This window comes from Crinia signifera, chromosome 8 (genome assembly GCF_055691185.1).
Source record: "Crinia signifera chromosome 8, ASM5569118v1, whole genome shotgun sequence".
Taxonomy (NCBI): domain Eukaryota; kingdom Metazoa; phylum Chordata; class Amphibia; order Anura; family Myobatrachidae; genus Crinia; species Crinia signifera.
Genome location: NC_139224.1, coordinates 162,796,200 through 162,807,305, shown reverse-complemented (window position 1 = coordinate 162,807,305; position 11,106 = coordinate 162,796,200). Strand labels below are relative to the sequence as shown.

General features: G+C 45.8%; 1 protein-coding gene across 2 annotated transcripts in view; it reads left to right on the top strand.

The window, feature by feature from the left end:
- The first annotated feature begins 1,725 nt into the window (after window positions 1-1,725).
- The window catches only part of PLPP3 (phospholipid phosphatase 3), a 46,882-nt gene continuing 37,501 nt past the window's right edge, over window positions 1,726-11,106 (top strand). Inside the window, exon 1 of one of the 2 annotated variants that reach the window (XM_083157591.1) lies at window positions 1,726-2,531. In XM_083157591.1, coding sequence (XP_083013717.1) covers window positions 2,393-2,531 — 139 coding nt within the window. In that variant the 5' untranslated portion in view covers window positions 1,726-2,392. The remainder of the gene's footprint in view (window positions 2,532-11,106) is intronic. The other variant, XM_083157590.1, reaches the window with a different exon arrangement.

The following is an 11,106-nucleotide window of genomic DNA, read 5'->3' as shown; positions in this document are numbered from 1 at the left end:
GTGGTTTTTAAACCCATGCGATTGCTAGCAATGTGATGTGTATCCTACACAGTGCACTGCAAAAGATTGGGGAGGCCATCTGGTTGGTTGAGAGCTCTCTCAACCAATCAAAGGGCAGATAGCTCTCTTAGCTAATCAGAGGGCTGCCCAGTCTTTTGAAATTTTTTGTTCAAATTCTGCCACAACTGGCAGCTCCGCAGACCACTGCCAGCTGCCACCACCAGTCTCCTCCCCCCCAGCCCATTTCCAGCACCCAAAGTGTGACATCGCACATCGGGTGCGGGGAAAAAAGCACTTCAGATGCGATCAGATGCGATGGGAATGACGCATTCGATCGCACTAGTGAATGAGCACCACTTTTTATCACTTTCTCAGGCTTAGTCAATCTGCCCCCTAATCTTCAGTAGATGTTTATTTTTACGTTAAAGCTTCCAAGTAGAAATAGTGTAATACGCTGCATTGTTTTATTTCTCTGTGCGTTTGCATATATTAATGAGATCCCTAATCGAACTGCTAAAATATTCAGTTAAATATGGATCATGGACCCCAGTGGGAGAGTCGAACGCACCAGATGTCCCTGGCAGTGGGACTGTGTGTTATTTCCAATCAATAATTCATTTTTTGGAGCTATTGCCGGAAAAAGCAACAAGATTCTCTTATATCATCCTCCTGCAGTAAGTGCTCACAGTCCCAGGTACCCACAGATTACCGGACGGTTATAGATAATGGCCGAGCCGGGCCCATTGTGCGGTGTAGTTTATAATAAATGATATTGTAGCTTATGCACACAGCGTGCAGGATAGGCTTGTATAGCTGTCACGCCAAATCTAAATACTGACAGCTTACAGCCGTCATTTGTGCCCTGTGACCTGAGGTGCAGTATGGAGACGGAGGAGCTGGGTAAACACGCCATACAGTGCATTGTAAATCTGCTGTATTGTTAATGAGTATTAAACACAACATTACCTGAGGCTGCAGGGCGGGCCTTAACCCCTTCCTGACCAGACTTACCTGTATGGAAAGGATAGGCAGCTACCTGTAGATCTCCATTGCACACACCTCCAATTGGCAGTCACAAGGTCGACATCAATTTTACACTTTTTTTTTTTGTCCTGAATGTCGACATGGACACCGTCAAAGTGTACCATGTCCCCTCACAAGGCTAGCTGCGCTCAGCACAGTATTCTACTCTCCCTCCATGCCCTAGTGGATGGTAGGGTATGAAATATTGCCTGTCGACACATGTCGGCGCAAAAAAAAAACCTTGTGAAAAACCCATGTCAACCTTTTTTACTATCGACCTTATGCTTGTGTCAACATTCCAACCCTGTCAACATTAGCCATGTCGACGTACAGGCTTGCTGAGACTTGTAGTTCCACCACAGCTGTAAAGCCTTGCCCTAACCATGGGACTTTGTTGGGAGAGAACATTAGTGGCAGCTGGCTCAGCCCCTGACATGCCCACACATTGCAGGTGACAGTTCTGTGCAAGTCCCCACATGCATGGCATCATGTGAATGCAGCACACACAGAACACAACAACAGGTCCTGGTTGTGGCAGCGCCAAATAAGCTTTACATAGTCCTGTCACCCCACCCCAGCAGGCACTGACTGCTACCTGCACAGTCACCTTTCTGTCCCCCTGGGGGGAGGAGGGCTCAGGACAGGACAGGGCTGGGCTGGGACTTTAGTTAGTAGGGAAGTTGGGAAAAGTTGTGCAGAGCCGCTGATTCCTCTGCAGCGCACTGGAGGCGCTGCACGCTCTGCTCCGCTCTCCTGGAAAGAAATGTGCAGTTAATTATCATATGTATAAGAGAGTTTCAGGAAGGGGGCTGTACAAGCGAAACCCCATCAGAGCCAAGAGCAAGGCAGTAACTTTAGGGGGTGGAAATCAGACTCTGGAATAAAAGTGCTGGGGGCACAGCAGCTGAGCAAGAGGAGCAGAGCCACTCAGAGCAACAGGCAAGGCAGACCCCCTTCTTCATCCAGGACTCTGTACACCCAGCCAGGGCAGGACTGCAGCACACTGTATCCCCAACCAGGGCAGGACTGCAGCACATTGAACCCCCAGCCAGGGCAGGACTGCAGCGCACTGTACCCTCAACCAGGGCAGGACTGCAGCGCACTGTACCCCCAGCCTGGGTAGGACTGCAGCGCACTGTACCCCCAGCCTGGGTAGGACTGCAGCACATTGTACCCCCAGCCTGGACTGTTTGCCCAGGACACTTCCCAGGGACTGTGCATTGTGCAGCGCTGCATCTGACCTCCAGGACTCCTATTCTAGGACTTTGCACTGTGGGATTGTCAGCAGAGGACTCGGTGCTGTCACTGACTGGGGGGAAAACTGGGCAGCCTGGATTTAAAGAGAATTGTTTCCAACTGCTCCACCAGCATGCAGAACTACAAGTACGACAAGGCGATGGCCCCGGAGAGCAGGAACGGGGGCAGCACCACTTTAAACAACAACAATGGGCCCGGGAACTGCAAGAGGATTCTCCTAATCTTCCTGGATCTGTTCTGCCTGGTAGTAGGTGAGCAACAACCGCTGTCCCGGCTCCATGCAGGCTGCTGTCACTGGCCTGTAGTGTTCTGTATCTCTCCCTTTCCTTTGGTTTACTCCTCTGACATTGATTTATATGTATATCTGTGTAATCCTTGCTTGCTACATAGTATACTGGCTGCTGTAGTCTGGAGCATTGCTCCCTTCACTTTCCAAACCTCCCCCTTGCTCCCCAAAGTACTTTCCAAACTCCCCTCATTGCTCCCCTAACTTTCCAAACTCCCCCCATTGCTCCTTAACTTTCCAAACTCCACCATTGCTCCCCTAACTTTCCAAACCTCCCCCCTTGCTCCCCTAAGTACTTTCCAAACTCCCCTCATTGCTCCCCAACTTTCCAAACTCCACCATTGATCCCCCAACTTTCCAAACTTCCCCCATTGCTCCCCTAACTTTCCAAACGTCCCCCCTTGCTCCCCTAAGTACTTTCCAAACTTCCCTCATTGCTCCCTTAACTTTCCAAACTTCCTCCATTGCGACCCCCACCTTTCCAAACTCCCCTATTTCTCCCCTAACTACATTCTAAACCTGTCACATTGTTCCCCTAACTTTCCACCCCCACCCCCCCACACACTGCTCCCCCCCCCCATGCTCCCCAAACCTTCCAACCCACCCCCCTCTCTTCCCTCCAGTGTTCCTGGAACTCTTCATAACCCCCCTCCAATGCTTCTGTTGGACAATAGTGAGTGTGGGCAATATCCATTGTGTTATATCTTACCATTCCCAGAAGAGAATAATTTTATGTGTCGTTCAGAATAAGTGCAGTATCTACTGATCACCCTACAATACATGATACTCCCAATATAACCTCTCATTGACTAATATCCCTGATGCCACCACAGTGACTGCTGCAGCATTCAGATTCAATTGTGATGTAAATTAGTAGCATGCAATGGAAAGTGTATTATTCAGTTTGCAGAAAATACCTGGAAAATACCAGTTATCTGCGCAAAGTCCACAAAAAACAATGATAGACTTAAGTGAGGACATAGATGTGTTATCCATATAAGTAGATGATAGTGTTTGCTTGTGGTTTCACTAGGGAATCGCCCTGGGGCAAATATACTGCACTGAACACTGAGCTATATGGTGTGCGTGTGTGTGTGTGTCTGTAATATAGATAGATAGATAGATAGATAGATAGATAGATAGATAGATAGGACTCACTGGTTGTCTTTTTATGTATATGGAGCACACAATTAGTTACTGGTTGTCTTTTTATGTATGAGAAGCACTTAAACACTCCACTATGGAAATTGCAGTTGTGTGTTTAGATTGTAGCTTTCACCATATAAACAATTGTATACACTGCTGTGTGGTCTTGGTTACCAAAGTGGGGGTGCAGAGCTTGTGTGTAAAGGGGCAACAATTCTGTGATAGAGGAAAGTAAACTCCCTTAGTTCAAAACCTCTCCAATACCTATTATGGGTAATATATATATATATATATATATATATATATATACATACATACACACATACATAGCATTATGGTCTCAGCAATATCAGATTTAGAAGAGGTTAGCGCAGTAACTTTAAAGAGCAAGCTGTAGTTTCTCCAGTCTTGGACTGAAGTCTCCAGACTGCTTCCTGCAATATATGACATGTGGAGTTTTTATCCATTCAGCTGTAGAACACTTATAAAGTCATTTCCAACCACAAGCCAACCCGAATGTGAAAGCTGACGGTTATTGATGATTGAAATGTGATAACTAGTCCGCAGGAGAGAAACCAGGATTGCCCTGCGCCCAGAGACGTTGGCAGCATTGACCATAGACATATGTCTTCTGTTTAATGCATCTTTCCTGGGGACAAATGTCTATGTGTTACTCAGTGCCATAAAACCACTTATAACGACTGGGTTCCAAAGGTCATGTCACGGAAAGTACGGAAAAACTCTTTATTTCATTGCTAAGCTACACGTCAACAAAGTATAGGTAGCGCAGGATTGCTTAGGTGACCGAGCAGCACTTTGAGTCTTAGCTGAGTGCATCAATCATGACACAACTGGCATCTGTTTCGTATTGTATTGTGTAACTGAGAAGAGTGGGGATTGGCTGGAATTAGGAATTCTTTAAAGTCAGTAAGGGCCCCCTTGACATGCCAACTACAGTACCTTGGCTTCTGTCCAGTTAGCGTGGGGCAGGGGTCCACCTTCCCCACTGTCATGGCTAGTGCAAATGATTGGCATGATTAAAGTTTGCTAAAAGTTTTTCGTTAATAGAATTAGTGGTGGTGATTGAAAAAAAGAAATAAATAAACTCTGTATTGGTCAAGTAGTCATTGTAGAATGTAAAAAAACATTTGCAGGAAAATTTTTGCTTCGTTCTAGACCTTCAAATGTATCACCGTAGATTGTCGGCGGTTTCACCCAGATTACAGGCCCAGATTTTGCCTAATAGCATTATGGTCTTAAATTCAAAAGACAAGATTTGGCAGATTAACTCGGTGTTTGCGCTGTAAACTTTCCAAATATAGGAGCTAATCCGACACTGCCCACGGAATCACCAGATAATCCTCCACCTGTATCTGCGACAACGGTGCCAGATTTTTTGTTTCTTGGGCTTTTTATCATTTGAATTTAACGGTGCAGCAATTTTTTGGTCCCCCCACCCACTAAATTGATATTGAATCTACTGCAGGGATAATGGCTACAAAGAAGCGGACAGCTGTCTTCTCTATGCAGACAGCAGTGTAGGGTCTCCCGGGATACAAATTAACATGTACAGTTGATCCCAGAGTGCGGTGTCCGTATTCCCCAGAGGACGTCTTAGTGTCGCTGGATCTTTCTGATGCTCAGTTACTGCTGGTGGCTATGAAATCTGATGTCCAAATTCTCTGGGAGGTATATATATCCTATGACACTGGGCAGACGTTTCCTGAGTGTTGGTGATGTTGACTGGTAATCGGGACCCTCAAGAAGGCTCTGGAGATCATATCTGTTTTCACTGAGCAGTTATTGAACTTGTGAAGAAAAAAAAAGTTATCCGTGACTGTAGCGAGAAGGATTTATGGCCGGCTGATATTTATATCTTAGCATACATAGGGGAGAATTTAATTCTTGGCTGTGTGTGTGTGTGTGTGAGGGGGGAGGGGGGATTAAACTTGCACCAATCCCAAAATATTATGGTGGCCCAACATCGCTGGTTCTCCTACACACCTCTAGGGTGGAAAAATGATCAATGCTTCTGGTTTCCTTCCTACAGTTGTTATGGTGTTGTTTCCCTGGCAATGCTGGAAATATGTTGACCCACCATCACCACCACCACAATGTCCAATGTCAAAGACCAATACAACATTTGAAGTGTCAGATTTTGAAGAACTGGCCGGCTTGGTGGATTTTGGGTATCAACAATGTGTGGTTCAATAAGGGGTGTATTAAATCTTCTAAAGAACTGTCATTTATCAAGTACGGTCTATAAAATGCTAGGTAGAAGCGGATTGGTTACTCTCGCCAATTTTCACCTGTCCTCTTTAGAAGGTTTGCAACATCTCCCCATAGTCTTCAATTAAGCGCTTGATTAACTGACGGTCTTTGGGTGGCCAACCGGGATCTCTTCCCTGAGAAGGTTCAATACCATGAGTCATTTGCAGTAGAACAGATCTATAAATCATCGAAGAGGACACTGGCTGTCAACAAGATGTTTGCTTTTTGTCAGGGGGTGGTGAACATTTAATTAGTGAATTCAGGTTGTCATTACTGCTGAATTCCTGAGACGCTCACATTCACATCATTCTTGTCTGCAAACTTCTAAGCATCCAACTCCACAGACCAATGCACAAAGGTGTAACAACACAAGCTATGGATTCTCCTTCCCTGTGTACCCAAACTCAGCATCTGTGGCAAAGGAAACCCCCCTCCCGTACATTAAATAATTACACCAATGAGCAGGGTTAATTTGCCGTCTTCAGCGTTGTCATCCCTAATTATTGTCACTGTGCTCAACTGTCTGATTTGAGTTGATTCCTTGTCAGTAGGGATCTTCTTAACAAAGGATTCATTAGTGAGTGTTCCGCATCTTAAAGGGCCTGCACAAAGACGAGCAACAGTCACATTTACATACCTAATTGTAGAAACAGGTATCTTTAGCATCACCTCTAATGGGCTTGCCCTGGGCTCGACTTTCTAACCTTATGTAGCAACTCGCACTTAGAACATTTAGGAGGTCACCAGGAGCCTCAATTCTCACCAGGGATTAGAGTAGAGTATAATGGCAGTGACATCTTGAGACCTTTATCAGTCATCGCAATAATACGTCTTGGTAAGAATGAAAAAAACTGCCTTTGACTCTTTGGGGAGAGAAGTTGCTGGGAACGGCGGGGATAGAAGGTTAGATGAGAAGCAGAACCAGTGTTTCCACTTAGCGCTAACATTCCCTGGTACCTTCAAAGGCCCTATACTGGAAAATTGACTGGAAACTGTGGGCAGAACCTGTTAGAGGTGAACTGGAGGTTATGCCGGCTGGTAAAGTTGTGTTCAAGCAATGGTGGGAGGTTGCATGTTGCATGCAATGTTCTGTAGATCATTGTTAAGATCATCCAGGCCCTTGGGTTTTATCATGAACGATTGACAGTTGCAACGACTTCTGGATTTTTCTAGAAAACTGCGTGGAGGAATCATTACAGGGGTCATTTCGTGCTTGTAGAACCTCATCTTCCATCAGAACTTTTTAGATGGTACCGGAATTGGAGGTTGTAGGAAAATCTCAAATACTTCTCCAATTCTGGGCAGCAGATTGGATTCATTTAATAATATTTACAGAAAAGTTTTTTTTCCCCCTGTGTTACTGGGTTGGAAGAGGTTTCAGGACCATCTGGAATAATTTTTCAGTTAGAGATGTGGAGTGGGAAGTGCTTAACTCTTCGTGGCTCAGGCAAACCATGAATTGTCAATGTGGCGGGGGCACCTTGATCCCTCGGCGTGCCAAACTGGGGACTCAATGTCTGCAAATACAGTTATCTGGAACACGTCTGTAATGTGGGTATGGACCAAATGGGAAATTTAAACTTACCAAGGAAGCCTAATTAAACAGCAGGTAATATGCCGTCCTCCTTTTTGTGGTCAAACCTTTAAAGAGAACTTCAGTCACTTCTTACTTTTCCCCCTCCTTAATTACTCTTGTTGGGGGAAACAGGATCTCCCCGCTGGTCTGTAAAGGGGGGACTGCACAGACGCGCCTGACTTGGTCTGGAAACTGGCAGTGAAATGATATACATGTGTCTGTTTTCTTTTAACAACTTTGCTATTTTATGCTGCAAAAATACATATAGAGATCTTGAAGTGTATGAAGGTTCTTCAGCTGACTCTGCGGCTTTCCTCTGAGTCCTGAAATATGAGAGTGTAGCTAACCCCCTGCTCTGGAGGTGACCTTCACACGTTCCCCATAAGTCAGTATTCCAATGATAGCTATGATCTGATGGGTGTAGGTGCGGATACTCTGAGGAACCTGCTGGGTAGATCTTCATAGCACAGTCAATAAAACGTATGTGGAACGGTCTTGTTTGTACATAAGTCCCCTTATTCATTCATAAATCTAGATATGCACTTATGCATAGAATTAGTTATACCCCTTTTACCCCGCCGCAAAAAACCCGGATTTTTCCCTTGTGGACCCGAGTCAAGGGCGGTGTAAAAGGGGTTAACCCGTGTCCCTTTACACGGGACTTCCACCCAGGTCCTGACCAGGGTAGAACACTGGCAGGACCTGGTTAGAGGGCAGTGTAAACGGGTACGCCGGGTCCCGTTTACATCAATGGGGCAACCTCCGCACAGCAGCATCCGCAGGTTGGACAGGGGCACACACAGCCCCCGCTGCTGTCTGCTGTACTCTGCAGACAGCAGCGGAGGCAGGGAGGAGGTGAATGGATACCTGTGTGCAGCATCCATTCACCTTGCGGGTGGGGGCTGTGGGCAGCCCAGCAGCTTACAGTACCTTGGTGTGCGGCAGGTTAGGCAGGCAGGTTAGGTTGACAGGGTCAGGTTAGGTTAACAAGGTCATTAGGTCGACATGGGGGAGGTCAACAGTCAAAAGGTCGTCTTGGGGTTTTTCCCCCCAAAAAATTGTCCCGAATTTCTAAACAATCAACATGGACACTGAAGCGTAGCATCGCGTCCCCTCGCATGTTTCGGGCACGGGGGCCTCGCTGCGCTCGGCACAGTATTTTATTCTCTCAACACGCCCTAGTGGATGGTAGGGCATGAAATACCGCCTGCCGGCACATGTCGGCTCAAAAGAAATGTGAAAAACCCCATGTCTACCTCATTTTTGGGAGGAGGGGGGGGGGTGTAGTCAGTTACAAAATAATTTAAATATTGACTCAAAATGGGCCTTCGAAGGAATAGATATGGTCGAAAAGGGGAAACAGGGTCAAAGTCTTGTCAGAACACGAAAACAGAAGGGGGAAGGTCAGTCGGAGCTCTCAGAAGAAATCGCTTTGCCAGCATCACATCATAGAAATTGCTCTTTTGAGTGTGAAAATGGGTTTTATTAGGCGCACAAAAAATCAATCTGTTGCTATTTTCCCAATATTCACTGTACTCTTCATTATTTGATGTTGATTCTCGCTTCCTGCCTTCTTTGTACAGTTTTCAGCGAGGCAAAACTGTTTTCACTGCTCATTCAATAGCTGTGCTGGCGAAAACCCAAGGGCATTTAGGATGTAGTATCTGTCCGCTTTGTTGTAACAGCTGACAGGAAGGCACTTGTGGCGCGCTGTGCAAGAGCCACTTTTACTGCAAACACTCTTATTTTCCACTTTTCATCCTAATCCAGACAGCGCCGAATAGAGGAGGTGCTCCTTATTAATTCTGTCACTCGAGATTTGGAGTAAGTGACGCCTCGTACTCTAATAAGGTTGCAGGCACACACGAGAAATGTTAATAATCTTGGTATACGGTAGGCTGTAGTGTAGAAGACACAGAACACTACTCTGTCATGTGAAAGCACAAGTCTGTAGCCAGAAGGCTTTTATACAAGGCATATAAATGTTAGGTGATTTTTATAGTACGTAGCGATTTACGGTAGGGGTGGATTTCTACTTTACAACGCGCAATTGTTCCTAATGAACACGGAAGCGATGACATCAGATCTGGTTTTGCAGATATTATTTACTGGAGTTTTTCATATAAATACATTCCTTGTGTGTTATATTTGTATCAAGATATAATATCGGTATGACCTGGGGGTAGGTTTGCTTAGCAACGCTTTTCGGGACCACCTGGTCTTTGGTGGTTTAAATGGGCAACGATATTAAAGACCAAACAAACGGTGTTTTGCATTTAATAATTTGGCCTTTCAAAACCAATGGACGGAACCATGCAAGATGCACCGACTTTGAAAAGTGTCAGTTAGTAGATTAACCTGCTGACGTAAAACTCAAATAAAGACCGGAAGCCTCGAAACAGTTTTGGAACTGGAAAATTCAAATAGGGGAGCCACACCCACTGTCACCCCACCCACTGGCCTGCACTCAGTTGCAGTTGGTTTGGCACCTTTATTTGAATTTTGGACAGCCCTGCGGTACCCACCTCTGGATCCGCCACTGCTATGACCTGCTATAACTCTCCTCCTTGACACCTGGCAACCAGAGGTCAATGCCTCCTTTACCGCCGGGAGGTCAACCATCGGGGTGACAAGAGTGGTGGTTTCCAGTCATGGTCCTGCACTTGAATGCTGCGGATAGTCTGGAGCTAGGCATAGAGCAATGGTGCCGCCATCTTTGTATCACCTGAGGTAACAGTGGTGAGGCAATGTAACGCATCTCGCTGTGTTACGCGTCTCCTCCGCTTGTGTTACGACCCTTGGAAAGGGATTACCTCACATGCGTTTTCCCTGCCAGCCATCTGATTAGCCAATCAAGCCGCAACAATGCCCCTTTCAACTGCCTGATCTAATTTAGTATCTTTGCAATGTGAATACGACATTGTCCCTGGCGTTTTAGCTGTCCATAGAAGTCTCGGTGAATGCCAATTCATGCCGTACATAACTGAGCGAACCCAATGCCAGTTATTTTTTTCCCACCAATTCTATTGAAAGGTCCCCACAATGGCCATTGTTTAAGAGCCGTCTCCATGGGAACCGGCTTTGGGACCCATTTGTTAAATCCACCCTGATTAATACACCCATGTCCGTCATATTACCCCCATAGTGCAGCCGCACCATTCTTCTTGGATGTCACTCTAAAACTTCTCCTCAGATATGATAAATATTTTATGTTCCAGAAGCGTTTGTCATATGTTATTTTAGGTATTTTTATATGAACGTGTATGGATACATTGTAACCGGCCTGTGTGCTTGTGGGGACCTGGGTATAGTTACAGTGACAGTGAGGGTCATCCTGTCCTTACATTACGGAGCATTGTTTTATGAACCCGTTACTAATGGGAGCGTGAAAACACTTGCTGCATCTGCTCCATTGTCAGCGCTCTATTCATACAGAGGTAGAGCTGAATGGTGCGGCGATTAACATGGGAGGCATTTACTGGCACATTTACAGTCAGGAGTCGCCTCTGAAAGAGGACTACGGTGATGCTCTAATCTGTGCTGGCTA